Source organism: Pleurodeles waltl, chromosome 12, assembly GCF_031143425.1.
Source record: "Pleurodeles waltl isolate 20211129_DDA chromosome 12, aPleWal1.hap1.20221129, whole genome shotgun sequence".
Taxonomy (NCBI): domain Eukaryota; kingdom Metazoa; phylum Chordata; class Amphibia; order Caudata; family Salamandridae; genus Pleurodeles; species Pleurodeles waltl.
Window position 1 is genome coordinate 185,459,771 of NC_090451.1, and position 25,553 is coordinate 185,485,323.

Below are 25,553 nucleotides of genomic sequence, written 5' to 3' on the forward strand. Positions count from 1 at the left end.
TATAAAAAAGAAAAGGCAAGCACCAATTGTGAAACAACGGTGCAGATCAGAAAAAATGGAACATCTCTGTCACAATCATGGCCAACATCGGGCACCAGACACACTGTTAAAATTGTCACTGCCCAGGGCACCATGCAGGGCACCAAAGCACAGATTTCAGAACCCCATCATCAAGTAAATGGGGACAGTCCCAAAAACTGTCACCATAAAATATCAGGCCCGACAACATCCCAAGACCCATCCAAGGGCTTGCGGGTAAGCCTGTGTGTCACTGAGGCTAATGCTGTTTGACCTTCCAAAATGTAAGCCATTCCACCTCATGACCCCTGAATTGCTCATATAAGCAAATTTAAGCTTTGAAAAGCACCAGTCACTGCAGCCCAGGGAGGTAATTATAAGGGATGGAGCCACAATTTGGTAGAATGCATCTTTAAGACAAAGGTGTTACGAGTAACAGCAAAGCCAATACAATATGGCTAAAATTAAGCTTGGAAGCCCATAATTCATGAATCCTCAGTCAAAAGCTCTGGAAATCACAGCATTAAAAAGGATGACTGCACTGATGAGTGCAGTCAGGGGTACAGAGGCACATTAAGTCCCATGCAGTAGGCAACTTTAATCTTAGCTGGAAAGTTTGGGATATTTTGACTCCTGTAATTAGAGGCGGCGGACCAAGTTTTCTCTCCTGCTTCCGAATGATGGCTGGAGCTGATGCAGGTTTAATTTTACTAAACTATTCCACCACATTCGATACAGTTAGCCATGTGATTTTGATATAAACCAAGGGAAATCAATTACAGGTGCAGTGGCCAACCGGTCCTCGTTGTTGTTGTCTGCTGGTCGTAAAAGGCACGGATTCTAACACCATTCTTATCTCAAGCTTCCATTTCTTCTGAGGTGCCTCAAGCCTCCTTCCTATCCTTTGGTAGGTATTATTGAAGGGCTTCTCTTAATATATACAGAGAATGCACACTTTCTGGTTCAGGTGAATAACAAGGCATTCTACTCCCTTGACAATGTCAGTGCCTGTTTGGTTAACATCCAAAATTTAACCCTGGGAACTTTCAAAAAATGAACTGAGAAAACTGAGCTGCTTCTAGTAGGGCGAAATAGGTTCAGGTGGCATGATTCCATTTGTTCCACATCAGTTCTCGCCTCAAGTTAAATACTAGTGACACTGAATGGTAATATCTTGGCTAGAAGCACAGGTCACAGTTCTAAGTTCATCATGTTTCTATATCTTCAAGATGTTGGGGAAAGACATTTCCCTTCACCTCAAAAGAACTGTAAGCCTAAGCCATCTCTGCTTGAACCGACTGTACTTGGGTCTCCTACAGACTGCCACCACCAACCTACAATAAGTGCAAAACCTTCCAGTCTATAATGTTACAGGGTGAGGAGAATTCAGCCCTGTCTCAGAAGCCAGAAGAAAGCTTCCCTGGCTTCCAGTCAAGCACAATGTGCAGCTCCAAGTCCTTCTACAAAGCTTACACTGTGCTCAATAAATTCTATATCAAAGATTTTCTTTATAGAATCTCTTAAAACATTCTTATTCTGCTAACTTCCTGCCTACTATAGATGCAACTGCTCTGCAGGTGGATTGGATGGTCCACAAGGAGTCACTGATACAGTGGTGGCTGCCATGTCAATGTTGAACAGTTGGCAAATGAGGGGAAAATAAGATCACACATTTGGTCCCTTCCCCCAACTGTGAGGGCCCTGAATGTCCCAAAACTGCTGTAGCACTAAATTCAAAATAAAGGGAGCTAAAATGATCGGAGATGCCATTTAGCGTGAAACAAAGCTGGAACATGGAGGCAGCATCATGTGGTTTACTGAGTTTTTGAAATTCTGCATTAAAGGATGAGGTTTCCCTTACACAGTCCTCCAGAAGTCTATATTTTTCCTTGTTAAAAAAAAAGTGGTACACAGTTATCCATTATTTATGTACATCTATAAGAGTCCTATTTAGAAGAACACCCCACTTTATGTTTGGGAGCCATTCACTGACAGCCCAAGTTCAGCAGGAGCAGCTAGGTGGTCCTCAAAACTGTTCATGGACTCCTAACCAATGAAGGCTTCAGAATGCAGACAACGTGCTGAGCCTGGTTATAGAAATGTGGTTAAAAGAAATCCTCTCAGTAGGTCATACAGGGGCGAATTGTTTCTGGAGGGGCCTAGTAGGTTGAAATGCTGCACAGTGTTGCTTGTGCATCGACGTGTTATGAAAAAGAACACTGCAAGGCACCTTGGAGTACATGGCCCTTCCACCCTTAGGATAGTATCACCATCAGGGAAAGTCCTAGTGGGCTAGGAAGGGGTCAAATCAAGTTGAATGGACGCTCGGACATTATCCCAGGCATTAACTCTTGTATTGCCCTACATAGGCTTGGCCCAAGGGACCAATTCTGTCATCCACTCGCCTAAAACCAAACCAGTAAAGGCCAGCAATGGTCCCACCACTACATAGAACTGTGTTGTTTCTGGAGGAATAACGTGGTGATGCTTGCCCCTGGGCCCAACCCCAGACCCCAGTGCACAGCTTAGCCATTTTACAAAGGAAGGTTCTCAGGATCAAAGAAAATTAGAAGATGGCATATTCAGTGGCTCAGTTATTGAGGTCAAACCAATTTACCATAGAATTCCTATAGAGAGTTTGTTTACTCATACACAAAATGATGTTTAACTCCTTTCTCCCAAACACACCAGTACTGTATGGTCTCATTATTCACTTACCTTGCTTCGGTTTAGGAGGTATTGGCATGTTTGTGAACTCGTTCATTAGCCGTACACTGCAGTGGCAAAAAAAAGAAAGAAAGAAAACAGTCATAGGTGCAAATTATAAATGTTCACCATCTTAATAGACACTGAAGCAGGAAAACGAGAAAATATTTTGAGTTTTGCTTGCGAGTGATGGATACACCACACAAACAGTGAACAGGGTGACATTCTATCTTTAAAAACTTCCAGATGAGAAACCATGTCATGCACATTGAAAACCTCACTTAATGAAGAAATGTTTTAAGAACCCAGTAACCACCCAAAAAAACATCGCCACACACTTCCCCCCCCACAAACGTGCACCACAGCACACCAAATGGGCTAGATGGCAGGGTGTTTGGGTTTTACTTCATTTTAATCTACAGCTGCACAACTATGTGCAGTTCGATGATATTGAAGCATTCGAAACATATCAGATGCTGGCCCAATCCAACTTTCAACATGTTTTTTATTTATTTTTATTGAAAATCTGCGACTTCTTTCTAATGAACTTATCAAGCTTCTTCCTTGTGTTATCTTGCTTTATATTGCATCCCATGGTTGAACTAAAACAAATTCAAAACTTTATGTAGCAAGGTCCAAACACAGATTACATGCAAGTTTACCTATTGAGCAAAAAGGTTAATCTTCATGAGACTTCAGTCATAGTCCATCTCGCTAAGAATGTTTGAAGCTATAGACTTGTTCTGGAAATCCAATTTCAAAAGAATGCTGTCAACTTAAAAAGAAAATCTCCAAAGTCCCTAGCGCAAGCAGTCCTTAATGCATCCAGAAAAATCCCATCCAGTACCTCACCAATGCATCATCAACCATTCCCATCAGTATCCTACACAGGCCTAAGATGGTTAAGTGGATATTGTGTGGAAGGGAAAAACAGGAATAAGGATATTAATCACCGTCCAGGTAACCAGCTCCCCCCTTTCTCGACTGGTTGAGAACTTGATTTTATAGCCAGGCAGTCCTTGGTTGTGAGAAGCATCTCATAGTCGATCATTTTTTTTCCCCTAGAGAATTCATTTGAGTGATGTTTACAAGAAGGGATGGCCCATGTTGCTGTCCCACAAACTTTAGAACAGATATGTAGATGTTTCGGCAGGACAGCTGATGCTGTACTTTTACCTGCTGAATGAAAGTAATGTCATGTTTGAGGAACCAAAATTCACATATTTCAAAATGCTTGGAAATATGTACGATGATACATGACGATACACCTGCCAATGAGGACTTACACTACTCCATTTCTGGAAGTCCACCGTAAGTGATAATTTATAGAGCACATGGCTCCCCCAAACGATGTTTCCCCAGAGCGGGTGGGGAAGAGAAGCACCAAAGCTCATAGGGTTAAAAAGCTAAGTGTTATGCATCTTCCTGAATGTTTCAAAAAAGTTACAGAGGCTAAGGTTTAGGGATAGGGAGTTCCATAGTTTTGGTTCCCAAAAGCCTAAAGGACCTTCCACCCTGTCTAGATAGTCCGACTTTAGGAATGAAGGTGGGATTCAGGTCACTAGATCGAAGTTCCTACTTAAACATAAGGGCATATCAAAGAGTGAATATATGCCCCCCCTAGTTTGGTGCAAAACTCAAAGTTCTAAATTTAATACTTTTTGATACTGGAAGCTAATGCAAGCGATTAATATATTAAGCAACTAAGGCGCGTCGAGGAATAAGGCACAGCAGATGTGCTGCCGAGTTCTGAACAGTTTGTAAACATTTTAAACGGGCGTTCATAGCTCCTACATAGAACTATGGGCCATATGTACGAACATATTTTCCCATAAGGACAGAATGGGTAAAACCCTTTGCTACATCTGGCCCTATGTGTCATAACCCAGCCTGGAAATTACCAGGGTCTACATGATCATTTTTTGAGATTCAAAATAAAGAGCCATAGTATCTTTGAGGCATCTTAGCAGGCCAAAGAATCAGACAGTGCATCCTTAATATTTAGCTGTTCCATAGATAATTTACTATGCAGCCTAAAACCCAGGCCTTCAACCACTTCCTTAGGGGTGGGGGCAGTTACCAAATTCCTCAGGCTAACAGTGAGAACCCCATCGCAGAACCAGCACTTCTGAATTTCTATCATTAAGCTTCAAGCGCTTAAGCCTCATCCAGTCTGCCACATTAAGACAGTTTGTCAAACTGGAGGTAGTACTGGAATCTAACGATGAAAATGATAGAACAATTTGTGTCTCATCAATGTAGCAGTAGATTGATAGCCCATTGTTTACCACTTGGTCCGCCAAAGGACGCACAAATGAAGGACAATGTACGGCTCAGTGAAGGGGTCTGAGAGTCACGGTAGCCTGCACAATGATATGTGACCAACTCGAACATGTTCTTCCTAATATGAAATTCAGAATGCTGGAAACTGGCAGGTTGATGCAGCAGAAGTCAAGAAGCCTTTGGACCAGCTTAGGCACAGTGATTTCTTGGCTAAAATAAATTTTTCCAGAGCACTTTTTAAAGCAGTCAGTAAACTCAATTAAAAGAGACAGGGGATATTTACTAATATAACTTACCACCAACTAAGAGTAAATCTATTTGGCAATACTACATGTCTTATCTACCACCTCTGGATGAGCCAGGGTACTTAAATTAAGATTGAACCCTTTGTTTTCAGTTTCAACGTCCAACAAAGGGTAATGTTTATGTGCATTAAATTTAAATATACATGTGGTCACAATCTTGGTGGACCTCACGTTTGATTTTTTCAGCATTTAATTTTAAAACTTGTAAAATATGTTCCTTAGAAATGACCACATGGATAACTCGTTTAGGACAGGCTGTCGATTATCAGTAAAACGTTTTCTTATTAGGTCATTTTATATAAATATTCTTTTGGTACATGATTTATTTGATTGTATCACAAATGTATTGCTGACAATCATGTGAATTAGATTGAATACCCAGAATTTTAGATGCAAAAGAGGAAAGCCCGTCACAAGTCACTTGTCTTATGTTAAAGGGAGAGACTTCTAGTTCTTTGAATGATGAAGCATGTAGCCCGGTATCCATCCCAATTGGCATGATAGCTACCACAAAGTCAATTTTGAAAAATGCTGAGTCAGAAAGCCACTGCTGGAGTAAAGAACAGTAACTGGTGGGATACCTTCTGGTAGGATGTAGGTTAAACATGCTGCCAAATGGGGAGTAGTAGTCCCATTTTCACGAATGAGTGATATCTAGCCTGTTGAGATAAACTGCAATTTGCAAAAATCTTTACAAAAATTAAGGTAGCGAAACGGAGGAAACAGTGACACTTGAAGGCTGAGGTCAGAAAGATCTCAGCCAAAAGAGTACTGGTCAAATAGGTGAAAGACAACAGATCACTTCATGTAGTCAAATGATTTTTGACTTTTCTCAAGATGGTAATGGTTTCCAACTATGCACAAGACCTATGCTATCAGATGCGCAAAGATGTTTACATGTTCGAGAAGTGCTCTATAGTTTAGTGATTAAGAATTCCCAGCTCAACGACCATCCTTCATTTTTGCTGAATTAAGCAACCTCTGGGGACCATTTCGAGCAGCTACATCTTAAGAATGAGGGATTTCTGTGGCTGAAAGGAATTGAAAAGCAGGCATACAATAGTATCTCTCGTTAATCAAACGATAAGCATTACCTAGCTAAGTAAATTGTGAAAAATATATCAGAAAAATTACAGGCATGAGTATCTGAATAATTTGGCAATTGATCTCCCACTTGTATGACGTATGAAAATGTCAACCTCCACCTCCACATTGTTCTGCCTCAACCCAAAAAGTGAACAAATGGAAGACAAGGGAATGGTGAAAATAACTCTCAATAGAAAATAAAATAGAATTTCATTATTGTGTTGAAAATAGTTTTTGTGTTTCTGGCTAGTCCATATGTATTCACACAGTTAGATAGTCAGTCGCCCTCTGATTTTCAAAAGTGACTGATGGCTCCTTGGGAAGCAATATGTTCACAGCACGAACAGGAGACAAGATCCTCCTTAATGAGTGGGTTTTAAAGCCATGGGAGGGCACAGAGGCTCTGGCAAGAAGAACTTAGGATACCAAGTCCTTCACAAGGGCATTCCAAAATCACTAATGTTTTGGAAAAGTACTTAGTAAAATGAGCTTTGAAAGCATAACTTAACACCACTGCAAAGTGTGAAATAAATAAAATTAATTGTTTTGCACATCTGTCTTGCAAACCTTTACCCTTTTCAACCTTTATGAGTGGAAAGTCTGCTAACTAGAACCAAAGCTCAACTTTTTAAAGTTCACATATTTAATGTGGAACAATAGTAAAAGACTGCTTAACTTTTCTTAGAGGATAGATGGCACTCAGTCCCCAACAAAGACCTCAAGCCCCGTAACACATTGGCACCATGGTGTTTCGGACTGTTTTACAAGGGCTTATAAGTGGTCGGGGCTCTGTTGGAAATCTACAATCATCAAATGCCACTCTGCTTCTCAAGAAAGCCAACAGAATTAAAAGGTAAGGTCATATTATGAGGGCCATAAAATCAGTCTTGCACTGAAAATGCATGGCATCCTGGCTACTAATAGGAGGGGGAGGGGAATGGGATGGGGGCTGTGGGGGGGAGGGAAAAGATGGGTGTCCGTGAACTTCATCCACATTGGAAAATGCTGTAATGAATGAAATGGTATATAAGCATACTTTGTGAAGAAAAGCGGATTTATAAATGGTGTAGGGTGCTATTGGTAAACATATGGGCCCTCTTCCTGTGACAACACCCGGAATGAACTATGATGATGCGTCCTGGCCGCACTGTGAAGTTAGGCGGCAGAGGGCCCTAAACTTTTATATGTGGATGATGGGGTAACCCCTACAGAGTTGCATCACGGGTTCACTGCTTTAACTGAATTTTCTCAGAACCTCTTCTTGAAAATTATAACATAAAACTTTACCCGTCAATAAAAGAAAAAAATAGTTTTGCCTGGTACTGGTAGACCTACACTGGATTGTTTAAGAAAACGTTAATCTTTCAACTGTCCACTGAAAGAACATGTCCCCCTACAGCACACATGGAGCAATATGCTAGAAGGGCTTTTGCTTGTGGCAGTGGGAATAACTAGATTTCAGTGGTGAATAGACATTATTCGCTCTACCAATTCAATAATTTTATTTCTTATAAAGGTTTTGTGGTTCAAACCAAATTAAAGAAATTGTTTATAATTCCTGTTTAGAACCTTTATATATGTTATAAACATTCAATTAAATGGTTGAAATGGACGAGCATGGAAAATAGTCATTGTTTTAATAAAAATGACTAAGGTGTTGAGAGTTTTCAGTAGATTAGCAGGGTAGCGGTTTCAAAATAAAATGCAGCTTTACATTCAACAGGTTATAGGGCATAGATTGCCTTAATTTAAGAAGCAGGGTTCTCCAGCTTAAACGTGCTTGGAGTTAAGGTATGGATTATATAAAATTGATTATATGTCATCAAGGATACCATGGATATTCAAGATTCTCTATGTATTGCTTGTCTGTCACTTTACAGAAGGGGCACACACATTTATGACAAAAGTTTAGAGACAATCTGTCTAAAGCAGCATTGGATTGCAGTCTAGGTCCTTCTTCAGGTCTAATTTAATGTTCTAAAATTAAACAGTGCAATGCAGCCTAAAGTAGAAGCAGCAAGCGACCCATTTTCAGAAAGCAGCTCATAGTAATAACCAAAATGAATCTCAAGCAGGGAGGGGAGCAACAGACCAGCAGAGAATCTAGATTGCCAGCAGCTGCGTGCAGCTTTCAGGCTCCCACAAAGTATCAGAAATTTATATTGAAAAAAGCACAATGACAAGCTGGAAGGTGGTGCCTAGGGGAGCACAGACGAGCAAGGGTGGGGTGGGGTCAGAGTGGAGAGCAGACGAAATAAAGAAAGAAAAGCCATGAACCCCGCCTGAAAGAAAAAAAAAGAAAAATGTTTTCCAGTGCCTGTAGTGGAAAGAAACAACTCATCCAATCACGGTCAATCAATAAGGAGCATCACAGGCAAGCTGAGATGTCAAGACGTTCTAATGATGGAGACCGAGAAAGTGGAGAGTGGAATCTAAATGCAGCATTCGGAGGTTTCAGTGTGCAACTAGGCCGAGCGATTTTCTTCGGGGGCTAGATACAGAATCATTGTCAGCCAGGGCATAGCCATACCCCTGCACTGACGACTAACAGTGTCAATAGTTTAAGGAGTAGTGTTTTTAGCTGACGGCCATTAGGCTTCATTACAAAAAGAGGTGTGTATGTGTTTCTGAAAGTTGAAAATAGTCTGACTGAAGAAACTAATATTTTTGCTGGCAGGGAGAAGGTACTGCATACCTTTATTTACAGAATATAAGCAAACTGAATAAACTCTGGGAGTCTAAAATGAAAAACATGAGGGTATGTTAATCATGTTAAAAACTTGAAACGGAGTAAGCAGCAGTGAAAAAGGGACCTATGCACATGGAGGGGATACAAATAATTCCAGGATTTCTAGCTCAGGAAGAGTCAGTTCAAATAGGGTGCGGAGAAGCAGAGTTCGACAGGTGAAGCAGTGACCTAACCAGATGCCAGTGGAGCACTGTATATGGCCAAAGCCCAGCACAAAATCAATAGGTTGGGAGTGTAGCAGTTTAATGCAATGTGATGCAGTGTTCATTAAAGAGGTGAGTCCTTCTTGAACTGGAGCGGAGTTGGGCAGTCCTAAAATATACTGGGAAGTTGTTTCAAATACAGGCTGTGTAGATGGAAACAGGTGCTTTTTGAGAAGTAGAGCCAAATGTCACACAGTCCACATCTTCAGCCTGGCCAAATGAACCTCTTGGATGCACAAGATCAATCTACCAAAATGTCATAGCCTCCCAACTGCTGCAATTTGCGATGATAAATAGGCATCCATTTCCATAAGGCTCGAGATCCTCAATAGAGGAGAGGGCACTAGGCCTATGGAGTAGTCCATTGTTTTCATCAAATGGATTCCCTCACAAAAGATCAAGTCAGTTACAAAAAGGAATAAGATACAGTGAAACAATCATACAATGAAGTGCAAAATATTAACTAGCTACCGGTTTGTTTTTAAAGCAATAAACATAAATTGATAAAATAAAAGCAAGCAAATTCAAGATTTGGCTATTGGTTACTTACAAACTGTCTATCATTGGTGTTGATGTGCAAGGCCGTTGCACTTTTGTGTACATTGGAATGGACTTCATAAGGTGATACAGCGGAGGACAAGCAACCAGAGCCTGCAATGTCTAGAGAATAGTATTAAGGAAGTATGCCATAATCATTAAATATCACACTCTGAAGAAACTATTGCCAAAGCTTTCAACAATTTTAAGGAGGCGAGGGATGCACATGACTGCAAGACCGTGCATATTATAAAACCATTTAACACTTAGAATACATAACTGTAAATGGGCAATTACCTCCACAAAAGAAAGCCTCCTGTCAAACTACAAACCAATGAGCCAAATGTGTTTACTGCTCTCAAAATTCTGTTTTTGCATAACACTGCATACCTAACAAAGCACATTAACTCCTCTAATTACATTACATGCAAATAACCTCAACTGTGATAATTCTGTACCACTGGAACTAGACTTACTTGAGTTAGTTGTAACAGTGCCACCTTAGGAACCTAAAATTACTAATGGATCCATAGCCCCTTCATTTGTACAGGTGTTTGCCACTGCCTCTCGTCATTTCCCTCTGAGGAAAGGATGACCGCGCAAAGAGCATACAGCAGACAATTAACTGAATTCTGCATTCCACAGAATGCCACCAACTTTGGCCACGTAACTGTCCAATTATGGCTATGTTGACATGCGCAGTCAAGAGTCCACCAGTAAATGGGAGAGTGTTCCAGGGTGAAAGATTTCAATCGATGTATGAAATTCTGGGCGCTTATGTAAGAACTTTATCATATGAGAGAATCTTGTTTCATAGTCATTAATCAGCAGCAATAAGTCAATTAATTTAACAATTGTAGATCCAGATACTCAAAGTTGATTGCACTAGTAAACATGAAGTGGTTTTGCAAACTTGTTGGCTCTTCTAGCTTTTTTGATATTATAATTAATCAACATTCATGTTTGAAGTTTTTTTTTTTTTGTTTTTTTTTTAATTGCATTTTAGACAAGCATCGGTCAATGTTAACAAAAAAAAAAAAATTACACAACGGTTTCTTTGAAGCCCATGATACAACAGGTTAAAACCAGCTTATGGGCTATAGATACATAATGACCATTAATAACATATTTCCCGATATGAATCTGTTGTTTAAGCCATATCCTGCATCCATTTAGGTCACAGCATGAGAGAGTTTGATAAAATGATCACTGTTAAAACCAAGCTAGATTTGTCTTTCTAGACATCACTTTCAGGATTTAACCTATGATGCTAAAAATACAGTATCATACTAATTTGGTTAAACATTCAGGCACAATGTTATTGAATAACGTGCTATAAATGTTATCAAGTCACACTGAAACGCATGAGCTGGTCAAAATGTGATGCCAGAAAGCAAGTGGAGATAACCTTTGGTAAAAGCTGGATTAACTGAGTAAGACCTGGTATTACTTAATGTGAACTGCACTGCTCGGTTAGGTATTTTCATACATTTTTTTAAAACTCCAATTATAATTATGTAAATAATTGGACCATCCATGAGTTCAACCTGCTCTCATGTAGGTAAATCAAAACTGATCTATGTTAGCTTATTTCAATGTTTAGGTTACAGAGTTCAAATCTCACTTTAACCCAAGTAACCCAAATGAATAAAACAGAGTCAAGTTTACAAATAGATCTTTTAGTTAGTTTAATCTCCACAACCAGGGCACTGTTCAGAACTTCACACAACTGAAAAAAGAGCATTTGTCTTATTAGTAGAACTCACTTAAATATGTATATATATTTGACAGCATAATGACACTATCAACACCTTCTAAACTACATGTTAAGGTATGTCACTTCTTTTAATAAAGTGGAATACATTTGCTGTTGGGGGAGTTGGAAAGTAGAGACAAAAGACGCAAAAACCTTTAAAATTACATGGATTTTAAATAGTAATGGAGACAGTGCTAAGCTATTAAGTATTCCTTTAATATCCTGTTCCATCCTAATACAGACAATTAACATTTTCTATCTCTGAAAGAACTCCTCATATTGAAGCCAGAGGGGAGGTAAAGGGTAAGCAAGGACAGATTGTTGGAGTAGAAGTAATCTGTATTGATGGTAAAATAAGCCGTTTTAAGGAAAATCAGATAGATGAAATGGCCAACTTCTCATGACCCTCACCTGCTAGGCACCCAAAACACCCCAAAAACTCTCAACACTCAGCAAACACACAATGCAGATCTGGGACATTATCTCTTCCCTTGCACTGGACGTGATTTCTCTCACACAGACCTGGCAGAACCCCGCCACTGAGCCAGACATCGACAGCGCCACCCCCGAAGGCTACAAGATCACACCACAACAGAAAAACAGGCATAAAAAGATCGGAGGCGGAACGACTAGCATCTCCGAGGACACAATCTGCTGCATGACCTCCCCAGAAGACACAACCCTGCTAATGGATCACCTCAACTTCCAATTAGGCACAGACCGGAAAAGCACCATCAGGAGGCACCCTCGCCTATAGACCACCAGGACCACGCCCCCGCTTCTGCAATGGAATCCAAGACCTCATCACCCCAAACGCCATCCATTCCAAACACTACATCTTCCTAGGAGGCTTCAACTTCCACCTTGACAACCTCAGTGACACCAACACAACTGACCTCCTGGAAAGCATTAACACTGGACTCGAGCAGCTAGTGACCGACCTCACCCACATCGCAGGACACACACTTGACCCCCATCTTTACCTCCAACAACAGAGTCAAGTACATCCACGCCACACAAATCACCTGGACCGAACCCTTCAGCGTCCATTTCATCATTTGAGGGCCTACCAACTCTGAAACAGAGTTCCCTGGCTCCAAATGCAGAAACTGGAAGGATAAAAAACAGAAGACCAGTTAAAAGAAAAAAGAAAACTCAGCCCCCAATGCCGAGACACAACACCGGACCCAAAGCAGGCAGCAAGAAACCTCTCCAAATGGATAACAGAACGTGTGACTAAATCACCCCCCACCAAGCAAACAAAACACAAAAGACCCACAGAACGAGTCCGCTGGTACACAGAGGGGCTAAAATCGACCAACCACCATTGCTGGCAACTCGAGAGGAAGTTGCGCACCAGCAAGAAGACAGAGGATCGTACCACCTTCAAAACTGCACTCAACCAATACCATTGCCTCCTGAAGGAAACCATGAAGCGCGCCCTTGCAGACTGCATTGAAGCCAGTGCAAACCACAGCAAAAAACGTAATTGTCATGAAGAAATTCTCTAATCCTGAAGACACTGAGAACGAGATTACACTGTCACAAGACGTATGCAACACCCTGGCAGACTTCTTCCAAGGCAAGATCTCATCCATCGATGAAAACTTCAACCCCCCCCCCCCCCGCTGCCAATAGCATCAACCTGCTCACAACCAGAAAAACTGAACACCAACACACACTGGGAACCCCTCACCACCCAAGAAACAATCGCCATCATGAACTCAGTACACTCATGAGTACCCTGAGGTCTCTGTCACTACCATGTTTTTACCCTCAGAAGCAAGACAACCTGAGAAAACTTCAAGTAAGTGCTGAACACCTCCACTGCCTCAGCCACCTTCCTTGTGCACTGGAAACACACTGAAGTAAAGGGCCCTGCTGAAATAAAATGTCCTCCAACCCAGCAGAACCACAAGTCCAACTCGTTGCTTGCATTTCCAGCAATGGTCCTTGAGAATACCATCAACCAGCAACTCAAACACCTGGAACACAACAATCTCCCAGACCCCTCCCAATCCGGTTTTTGATACAACCACAGCACAAAGACAGCCCTGATCGTAGCCACAGACTACATCAGAGCCCCTCATGGACTGCAGCAAGACCACAGCCCTTATCCTCCTGGCCCTATCAGCCGCTTTTGACACAGTCTCCCATCACATCTGGCTCAACTGACTAGACCACATCGGTATCCAGGGAGACACCCTCAAATGAATCACCTCTTACCTCACCAGAAAAGGCCTAAGAATCAGACTGCCACCTTTCACATCAGAGCCAAAGATCTGCAGTTTCCCCCAAGGATAGTCCCTCAGCCCCACCCTCTTCAACACCGATAAGACCCCCATGACCAGCACTGTCTGATCACATGGACTCAACATCATCCCCTACGTTGACTCCGCTCACCCTCTCACTGTCAGAAGACCCCCTCAGCACCAGAAACAACTTTTGCAGATGTTTGCTAAACGTTGCTGACTGGATGAAGGACAACTGTCTCAAACTAAACACGGACAAGTCTTAAGTCCTCATCTTCAGAAATAGCACTTTTCCCTGCAACAACAAATGGTGGCCCATGGAACTCAGACCACCCCACCCTGACAGACCATGCCCTCAACCTTGGCATCATCCTAGAGTAGTATTCTATAGGTATACACATCTCCACCCAAGCCTCTATAAATAGAGGTGACCCAGCAATGAGCATTTTACAATATACAGTTAATTATGGACTCTTCTCCCATACATCTTGTGTATCAGAATGATGGTAATCTCAGTAGCCGAAATATAAAACAAAATGAAGATTAGGAAACCAAAACGCTTATTATATAGTACATCCCTACATTCCCTATTGGATTAGTCCAGACCCTACCTACTGCGTGTATTCAGTCTCAGAATTCTTATATCGCCTGAATTTCTATAAGAACTCCTATTTCTACTATTCCACAAAATGAAAATATTACCGAATACCTTATAAAGCCATCAGGTTTGCAGGTGGATATCAGCACTTTGGCATGTTCACTTTGCAATCTGTCCCCGTGTCCGCCTTTCCCATATCAATACATCTCTTTATACTTTATCCTCAACTCATTCCTTTTTTAAATAAGAGGGTAATCACTTGCACAGTTTCTTGCATCACTGCTCTGGAAAACTAGCAATGCCTTTGTAGCGAACGTACACAGAAGGTAAGCAAACAGTGATTTCTATTTCCTTCCAAGTCTGATTTGAATGAGGCAGGATGGCCTTGCACTTCTAGTCATTGCACATAGCTCTGCAGAGAGTAGAACATTTTCAGTTTTCGGTTGTCTTGAAGCAACTAATGTTAACTTTACAGTTCTCACACACTTCCCATTACTGGTCATGTTGGCATAAGTGCAGGCTTGGCTTGCATGCATTATAGAAACAAATCCTGCCACACAACAGGACCGCTCATGAGTTGCTATGCAATTTCAGCCTGGCACATTTCCTGTGAATGTTCTTCAAATTTAAAAGATAATGTAATCCCCATTACCAGAGACTTGTTCCCCATCTTTGTTTTTTGCCACCAGTAATTTGCCATTTAATGCAAACAGTTCATACACATGAGATACTGATCTAAGAGTGGGCTGGGAAAAGACTAAACAAAAAAAACTCACTGAAGCCCCGGGATGTGTAGCCCAAAGATACAGGGAAGGTCGTTCCACACAAGTTCCTCCACACAAATTATACCCAGCATCGGAGGCCAATGATCTAACATTTGGGGAGGTGGTTGCCATTACTGCCAGACTGGTTAGATGAAGAGTGGTCCCAAAGAGCAGAATTTACATCACACACTAATGAATGTGCGGTGTCAATGTCCATGTGGATTTATCATAGATGCAAGGGTCGTCCAATCCATAACATTGTAATATCACCAGCAGCAGGGATTGGAAGGACAGCACAACATAGAAGTAAATTTAGGTCAAAATATTTGTGGAATAATAGTTTTGGTAAAGCAATCAAATGTTTTACACATCGAGGAACAAAAGATCTGAGCTATCACTTATTTTCCTTTCTTCTCATCGATTGTTCAACAACTTGCATCACATTTTTAGAAGAGGGTTTTCCATAATGAAGAGCTTTGGTGTTGAGAACAATGAAACTATCCCTGGTAGCTGTGTTTCTAGTCTTAATGTTACGCGGTTAGCGAATTCGTAATCTGATCTTGGAAAGATCTTAAGAAGCAGAGTCCTAAATAATTCTGTTAAGTGGGTAATTATCAGAGAATCACAATAAAACAAAAATCCACCTCACATAACTAAAATAAATAGGTCCAACCTAAGTAAGCAATTGTTGCTATGGCTTTTGAAATTAAAATTTTTAAACAAGTTATTTCCCTACCGGGTTTCAATATTTTACAACTAAGCTCCTTGATACTGACAAACAGCAGGCCTTCCCTCTGGCTGAGCAAGAAGGCGGATACTGTCATATGCATTAGCACAGGTTTTTTGTGGTCTTTTAAGTAATGCATTATGATATATGCAATTAGCGAGACTATGCATTCTATTTTACCTGTTGTTATTCTACTAATCAAAAAAGGTGACTAATGAGGCGTGTTCAAATATTTATGAAGTGTGAACTTCCACAACCACACAATAAATATAATAGTAACAGTAAAGCAGAAAATTTGCACAAGAAAAACACAAAATAGAAGACATTCTTACAATGATTTCAAGAGTGAATATATGCAGCAGTGTAATGACACGTAACAAAAACGGGAACCAATTAGGAAGGGTCTGGTTCTTTCCTATTTCCACTCAAGGCAACACTATTAAATGCCTTACACAGAACATTAATTTCAGAGCAGTAGTACTGTACATTTTTTAGGAAGCTCCTTTCCGAAAACCATACAATATCACTATGTGCATCTTAAAACAGTGTAAAGACTTAAAACAGGTTGTTTCTTTTCACTGGTCCACAGACAAGGATACAGCGTTGATGTAGCACCAGTTTCCTTTGTTGATCAGGCCGCGAGGTTGTAAAGACACAGGCTTGTGTATTAATTTTATTTCCTCCAACAATTCTGTTGAATTAAGAATATATCAAATAACATATCTGTAATTTATAAGAAATTAACAACTTAAAAGCTTGAAAACTCCACAAAAGAATCAGTAGTCTCAAGAGAAGCATTTGTGATGCACCTTTTCACTCTTCCTCAAACAATTGTCACTGGTACTAAATAATGGTATTCTGGCCTTACCACCACCAAACCCTGAAGGAAAAGTAAGTTAACAAGTTAGCACAAAACATATACTCTAACTGCTGAAGTGTTTATTGCAATGTTTGAAAGAAGTCAATATTAATAAATAATATTCAACAACCTTGTCTAGGGCCTACTGGAATTTTTGTAGGACTGTGATCCAGTACTGAATTTCTTTAAACTATAAATTAAAGGAAAAACTGCAACAGATATGGAAATGGATACCCATGGGGGCAACATACACAAAATACTCCAATACGCAGCCTATCAACTGTATGCAGGTCAAAATCTTCAGTGGAAAAAAGCTTTGGTGAGAGCAGAACATTTTGTCAGTACATGTCTGTTCTGTGAGGTAGGAAAGAAACAGAGCAGGACTTACCTTTTCACACAGACTTTCAAAAACAAACAGTCAGCGACACAAGCTGATGTACTTTTTATCCAAAGAATGGCTTTTCCTGCAAATATTTAAAGGGCTAGCAGGCAGCACCAGTTGTTTAACCAACGTGTTATGCACGGCTGGTTAAGCACAGACTATGCATCTTGCTTAAACACCCAAATGAAATTAAGGAACTTCTCCGATCAAAATCATTTGCACGCATATGAGACAAACTATATAGTTAAGGTGGTCCAAAATATTATCTGCCAAGTAACCAAAGGAAGAAAAAAAAAACATTTACAAGAACGAACATGCAGAGATGCAGTGCTTAGGTCTTTAACCTTCTGCTTCTGACCCAAGAGGAAATGGCAAAGAAATAATGTCCAAGTGGCTTCACACAACATGGGACAGCCGAATGAACATCAGCTATGTGTCTTCCCTTCTCCAGCTTCTTGGTAGAAATGCCACTAGGACAAGTTTAAGCCATTGTTTAGAACACTAAGAAATCCCTGGGAAAGTGCTTTTAAACCAAGCTCAGGCTTAGTACAGTGCAATATGCACTGGTCTTGTATCCAAGAGTACAATAGAAATGCAGTATTGATGGTGTTTTTTTCTAAATGTATCTGTGTGCACCATGGGATGGAGACGGGGATTGGCAGACAGATTGATCTAGGTAATACAATGAAAGTATGTAATCAGTACAATGCTGTGTATCAGTCATTTAGTACAACTTTGGTATGGTACAGTCTATAGTCATATTTTAAAATGTGGGTCATCCTCTTATGAGGAATTCGTCACAGGTGGCTCAACCACGTACCTACCTGAGCACCAATACATGAATACAACACCTTTTTCAGGAACCCCAAAAGTTCATCTGCATTTTTTACTGAGCAACAGCCTTAAAACTCCTGCAAACTGCCTCCAATCAGCAAGTAGTTTAAAAACTCCAAGCTGGAATCCTCCAGATATGACAGTAAGAATATATAATTTGTTAATTTTATACACAACCGAACAGAAAATCAAATTTAAAACTCAATCAGTTTATATAATTTCTTTTACATATGCTTTGGTTTCCTTTCATGAAAGGACCACGGAGGAACTGATTTACCCAAATTCTCACAACTTACCATATTTAGTGATCAGTGCAAAGCGTGGAGGTAAGCAAGAATGGTGCTACTTGTCAGCATTGCTTCCATTTCTAGCCATTTATCTCAGAGTGATCAAGTTTTTCCAAATGGATTTTGTAGGCCTTCCACAGCCCTGCACTAATTCCAGCTTTTTCATGATATGGAAATACTGTATCACCAATGCAGTTACTGCATCACTCTAAACTTAGAAGAGAACAAATCTACATTAAGCAGCATACAGCACATTCCTGACAGATTGGCCCTCTAAATGAGGGAGAGGCTGTCAAGGGGAGAAGCCGAGATAAGATTGTGTAATTTAACGGGCAATTGGTAATTTATATCGAGTGATGTTTCCATCTCAATCCACATGTGCAGCTACCCACTTACCCAAAGGAGGATCCATAAAATGTGATACAATGAGAGGATACTGCATTGGCAAAGCTTCCAAACAGACAACAAATTCTGGGAAATGAAAGATGCACAATGGACTATAGCTGGCAGTTTTGCTGTGGTTGAAATGGGGCCAAGTACAAAGAAAGGTGCTCACACTGACCACTTCATTCCTTTATCTGAGGATTAACCAAGTTGAAAGAGCAAAGTACGTCTTGAAAACTATAGTGGCCTGAGACCAGAGACAAATTGTTTACACCAAGGATGCATACATGGACACTAAATAGGTCTGACTAGATTCTGAAGCTCATGTGGATGACAGTCCCAGAGCTACTTTGACTGGCAAGAACTAAAAAAACTAGGCTATATTGCAAGATACTTAACGTGCACTCAAGGTTGCTGCATTTTCGTTTGACATGTGAATGAAGAGTAATACCAGACTTGCTCTAGAGCAGTGGTTCCCAACCTTTTGACTTCTGCGGACCCCCACTTTATCATTACTGGAACCTGGGGACCCCCACTGAATCATTATTAGAATCCGGGGACCCCCCACTTAGTCATTACTGAAAGCTGGAGACCTAATCTGTTAATATTCTTTAATTTTCTAAGCAGTCGCGGACCCCCAGAAGAGGCTTTGCGGCCCCCCAGAGGTCCCCGGACCACAGGTTGGGAACCACTGCTCTAGAGGCTTAGCTGCTTTCAGGAACATCCAACCTGAGTCAAATTTAATGTAGCATTTTGGGACATCAAACCAGGGTTGCTCTAGTCACATGACCATTAGTGTAGGCCATGGAAGATGTGTATTATCTAGGTAATATTGCTACACCTTCTTTCAGTACCATTCACATTAGGTCAGGCGTAATAGTGAAATACCCACATAAAGCAAAATACAATCCATTATTGGTTTTGACGATCACGTGTGGGTAGACAATGAGAAGATTAGGGGATGGGGGCAGGGGGCAGGATAGTTTAAAAAAAAATGCTATTTGAGGGAGCCACTACTGGCCACATCTTAGCAATTTTTTTCCCTTATGGTGGTTTGGGGCAGAGGTGATAAGCAAGAGACTGGGGGGATGGGAGGGGAGTAAGCAATAGTTTTTGCAGAGCGGGAAGGAGTTTGGAATGGGAATAAGCAATGCAGATGGGGTGGAATATGAAGAAACAGAAAGGGGGGGTGGGAGAGGAAGAAGCAACACGATCAAGGGGGAGCGGAAGGTACAAAGGTAGCACTGGAAGAAGAAAGAAAATAACGTTTCCCCCCCCCCCCAAAAAAAAAGTACCTTAATCACAGGACCTGCAGTGGAAAGACCCTTTCCAGATGAAACAATCAGTACTTGGGCTGTGCTCCAAATGAAAGACGTGGAAGTGAAGCCATTTGTTCTGCCCAATTAGAAGGCAGCAAATGAGTGGCAATAAAGCCCACAAATGGTAATCAAACAATGAGTGTGCTCCTAGCCCCCTGTTCAACACAATCTCTTGCAAGCGAAAGCACACGTGCTAGTGCAGACTCCCCCAGGCAAGATCTAAAATCTATCTAAATGGCCAAACTTAACAATGGAACACTAACTTTTCATTATATGAACAATACTGCCCAAGGGTCAATTATGCCAACCAGACAGAAAGCCACACTCTTTGTTCAATCTCCTTGGGAGTCAGTGTCTACCTATTTAGAGTTCCTTAGCAACAAAGGAAGAATCCTGTTCACACCAGTTAACGAAGGAATCTCTCCAACAATGCACCAATTTAATCAGCCTCATTTGGCACAAGAGCATCAGGAGTGGAGGCATTGTAGGTACAGTGTTAGTCACTGTTAAACAGATACATTATGAAATGGATTTTAATTTGCCAGATAGGTGCCTCAAGATCACAAGTGATCTTGAGAACACCTCAATTAAAACATTTTATCATTGTGTCTAATAGATGATTTGTGAGGTAATTTTGTCATGTATTTCACTTTTCAACTGGATCCCCTTGACTTATCCAGGAAGATACAATTTCAGCACTCCCTCAGAGTTCATTTAACAACGAGGTTGAGTCCCCCAGATAGTATCACCTTATCTGGATGGGGCTAGGTGGTCATATGATGAAGCATGACACTAATGTGTGAGGCAACACCTAGTCCGTAAAGGGAACTCCCTCATTTTCTTATCTGCCACTTTCTTTTCCCATGTCCATGAAGGCGATCAACTAACCGGCATCCTACTCCTAGCCTAAACAGGCCACAAGAGACCTGTCCTTGATATCCCCCACACAGGTTGTGCTATAGTATGATGAATTACTACAGCTGCACCTACCAGCCTGGAGGACAGAGTCCTGGAAGAAGTTAGGCTACAAATGCACATCTACGTCTGTACTGTGAATTGCCCATGAGAAGTCCTAAATGATCCAGCAATTGATGGATTTTTTGAAGCCTACTTATTATCCAGACTTCTACATGTGACTATACATGCTGCATGATGCCCAAGTAAGACAAAGTGATGGTAATTTTAAATTGGACTGGTAAGCATCCTCGACTTTCATTAATTTGAAAGTAATGTAGGACGGAAACCATTCACAAAAATTTGAAGGGAGGAAGCAAAAACTAAGAGTTTGCTATGAGAACTACTGTTGCTATGAAAAGCTGGCTTCAGTACATCAGAAGAAAAGATAGCAGCTTGCTTGCCTCCCAACTGATTTAACAACAGTCACCAGATGCCAAGGGCTTAAAGAGTTTTGAAAGAAAGAAAAAGAAAAGTTCACATCCCAGTGAGTACTTGGCACTGAAACAAGCAAAATACAAAGAGGAAGATGCCATTCATGTGAACCAGAATAGGAGTTGCACACACTTTCAATACATACAAAGGACTGTAAATATTAAGCCTCTTTGCAAGACCATATACAAGTCAACCACGTTAATGAAAAATCCAGAGTGACTTTTTTTTTTTTAACCTTTGTGATACTGCGAAATCCAACAGCAGCTGACATTTTGACCTTGGGGCTTTTTCAAGTTCTAATAATAGGAAAAGTCTCTTGTAAACTGGGAAGTCTAGGATTGGCTCCCCATCATTAACCTGGAGGCTGTGCCATACGAACAAAGATTTGATACTCACATAAGAAGTCACCTACCCATTGTAATGCTAAGCTAAACCGGTTTTGTGAGAAGATCTCCGTCCATCTTCATAAGGTACTGTAGGGATACATGCCTTTTCCATCTTGGTGGTGGAGGTGTAAAAAATTAAGTACTCTTCAGAAAAACAGATATGTTTGTTTTCTACAAACATAAACGATGCCTAGATGGAGGATGAAGGCCTCACTGGAAGTTAGAATGAGGAAGCGACAGGAGGTTGAAGACTGAAGAAGTTTGTGTACTAGATTAGGTCAAAATCCTATTACAATTTTGAAATAGGGCTATTAATTGGATATCCGGACTGCTGGTTGCAGTCTATGGGCTTAAACCGTAGTTACCTTAGAGTATGCTTAGTGTATTATCCCATCTATACCTAATCTCACATACTTACTTCTTTTATCAAACGTTGACATATAATTTAGGCAGTTAATGCCCACTAACAAGTCTGCCTTGCCGCATTTTTTCTGCGCCTAAGAGCCTCGATATGCACACTTTCAGCTACAGCATGTGCAAAATGTGGGCACAGGCCTAAACATCAGAGCAATATGTGCCAGTAAACTGTACCTCTGCACTTGTGCGCCACTGCAATTACTTTAAGACAAAGAGCTAATTTTCCATGCAAGGTACAGCAAATCATGAGCTCAGTTAAAAAACGACCTAACAGTTTACAAAACTACAACAGTGAAAAACTCATTATTCACTTCACCCAGACAAGTCAGAGACGTTGGTAAAGAGCAAGTGTTAGGCACTAAAAAAAAACATCTCCTGAGGCACCTACATAAATACCAATGAAAAATTGAAGGTACTCTCACTTCCAGCCAAGCTTTCTTTCGGAGGAGATCCAGAGACAATTGAAGTGGTAAAGCCCTCCCCATGGGCAACCATTTAGTGCACAGAACTTTCACAAGGACCACTTTCAGGTATGAATGATATCCACAAAAACAATGTTCACTCACTAACACCAGGGAGGGACACTAAAATGGACTAAGACACATTACTCAATGATAGCATCACCCTGTTCACCTGAAGAAAGGGGTGGCAGTAGTTAGGAGGTGGTTTGATAGACTGGTCCAAAACATTAACCATTGATTCCCCATGGAAGCCTTGTGTGAACGGGGGTTGCTACAGAAATCCAAAGCGTGTCTGGCTTCCAAAGAGACTTAAACACAGGGGTGTGGAATTCCTGTAGGCCTAGGCTTCCCAGGACAAATTATTTGGAGTCAGGGACAACAAGTTTTCATGTTTATGTTGTCCTTGGGACAAGTAGGTCCAAACCACTGAAGTACAAACCTTTCAGCTGCCAGTTTGCAGGGAAAGGAACTGTCTGCAGTTGAGGTAATATTTAATTGTTCGAACTTGTATTCATGGTTCATTAATGCAAAGCCTTTATTATAAGGGTGAGTGCTCCAAATAAAAATTGTAAGGTTGTACTGCACTACTGACAGTGGTTCCAGTAAAAATGAAGTGTACACACTGTTGAAATGTTTAACAATATAAGGATACGTATAATGCTCCCAGAATGTTCTCTGATTAGATGCAAATGTTTGCAGAAGCTTGTAAGCAAGATTGAGGATTCCTTGCTTTCAAAATAAAATGTTCAGGAAAAATATGCAAGTAGGAAAACAAAGGCTATGCTAAATTACTGTAAGATTTTAAGTACTATTTCCTAGATGCATTTAGTAAAATGTGTTGATGCATGCTAGTATTTCCCAAAAATTATCATAATGGAAAATCTGTGAAATGATTTTCAACACGACTATGGGAAACGTTGAAAATAAAGCACTGGCAAAGCCAACTAATCCAACATTGATTGTCAGCCTTTTGTTTTTGTCAATGCAGGACTTGTTTTGACACAGCTTTGTTGTGGGAGCTGCCAGGCTCCCTCCCCATCAACTCCCTCCCCACCAACCTACGCAAGACCCAGGACCTCCTAACTTTCAGAAAGCACCTCAAGACATGGCTTTTTAAGCAGTAACTGGCAACCCCCACCCCAAACACAGCGCCTTGAGACCCTAACAGGTGAGTAGTGCGCTTAAGAAATGTGATTGATTGATTGTAACAACCATTGGCAAAAAGCAAAAAAAACATTTTGTATTCAAAAAGCTCGCAATGCCACAGTAGTTCCTGGCTCTGAGCAAAATTACTTTGTGTGCCAATATTGCCCTTGTGGAACAGTACAGTAAAGCCAGTCGATAGATGGAGAGAGAGAAATAGAATATGAATAAAAACAAAATGTCTAGGTTAATGTCAGACCAAATTGGGGGCCCAATTCTTACAGAAAGTCACAAAAGTGCACCCATGGTATGTGGCTTGGCATTACTGGCTTTCATGAAATTCACAAGAATTTACAGAAGTAGACCAGGATTATTGTACTCCTAGGAAATGTGTGTGAACAGTATTTCACGAGCAAATATGCATGTGTAGATTTGCACATGTGAAAATCTGCTGAGCGTTTACAAGCTACTTTCCCTCCAACTACTTTTGTCGCAACCCTGGAAGAGCAAGGGACAAGATTAGAGAACAGCTGGTGAAAATCCTTAAAACATGCAAGTTCGTAGGTTTGCACAGACGCAAAGGCATTCCAGCCCTGGTACTATTGCTTACTGCTTCCTCTAGCATGTAGATCTGTGGAAAGGTGGCAAAATAAGGAAATTGCTATAGTAAGGCTTGAAATTTCTAGTATTTAAGCCCTACTATAGTATTAGCCCTGGCATAATCAGAGAGGCTATTATCGAAGCTCTTGCATAATGAGATTGCTGCCATACTTTGTCGCCGCACTACATGGCACCAAAGGGACAAGCATATTTTTTTTTTTAACAGGACATGTAGAATTAGGAAGCAACTTGCACACGGACAAGTAGATATTCTACTGCACTCCAAACACTGTAAACAAGAAAGCATTAATGTGTAGAAGAAATAATTCCTGCATCTTACAGCTCTCCTCAAAAGCACCAGATAGCAGGAACATGGTATAAGTCACAGTCTCTTTTAATGTGAACTCACTTAAGCTCATACAATTGGTACACCAGACAGTTTCCAAGCACAATTCAGTCCCTGGAAAAGAGATGGGATTCCATTTCCCACCTCTGAGCATTTCCCAGTGCTAGGCCACAAGGGCAAGGTCTAGTGGAAAGAGAGAATTATTTCCAAACAAACCCTAACTGAAGAGAAAACAAAAAAAGTAAATGAATGCCCAAGGTATTTAGGAGCCAGGTACTCCAACGATAAGCTGTGCATGTATACTTCTAAAGCAGGAGTACTTAGAATCCACATTCCTTTAAAACTCCGACTTTTGCCATAAGGATGAACTAGTAAAAATCCCCCAAGGGCCAGAGAAATCTCAGAGGTGTCGAAGGCTATAATGTGCTGGGAAACTTATGTACAACAGCTGTGCTCTTTTGACCAAACATACATCCAATTACTTTGAACAGCACAGAATGACAAGCTGGTAGAAACAGGCACCGTCCACTGCACAGGTGTAACTGTCCAATTACCCATGCTTTTTCATTGTTACTGTAAGTGGCATCATGCAGAAAGATCTATGGCTTTGCCATACATAGAGGATGCCCAGTTGCACAAAGGGGAACACAGGTCCCAACTGAATTATGGCTGGTGGAAAAGATGGATCAAGACATTGAAATAAGAAGCAAAATGTACATTCAAGACCAAATGACAATGAAAGAATTTGCCAAGCATCATCGA

At 40.8% G+C, this 25,553-nt stretch overlaps 1 protein-coding gene across 1 annotated transcript in view; it reads right to left on the bottom strand.

Moving 5' to 3' along the window:
• The window catches only part of USP10 (ubiquitin specific peptidase 10), a 285,739-nt gene that overhangs the window by 180,555 nt on the left and 79,631 nt on the right, over nt 1–25,553 (bottom strand). Inside the window, exons 5-7 of the mRNA XM_069216238.1 lie at nt 16,584–16,675; nt 9,901–10,010; nt 2,737–2,792 (exon numbers count right to left, since the gene is read on the bottom strand). Coding sequence (XP_069072339.1) covers nt 2,737–2,792; nt 9,901–10,010; nt 16,584–16,675 — 258 coding nt within the window. The remainder of the gene's footprint in view (nt 1–2,736; nt 2,793–9,900; nt 10,011–16,583; nt 16,676–25,553) is intronic.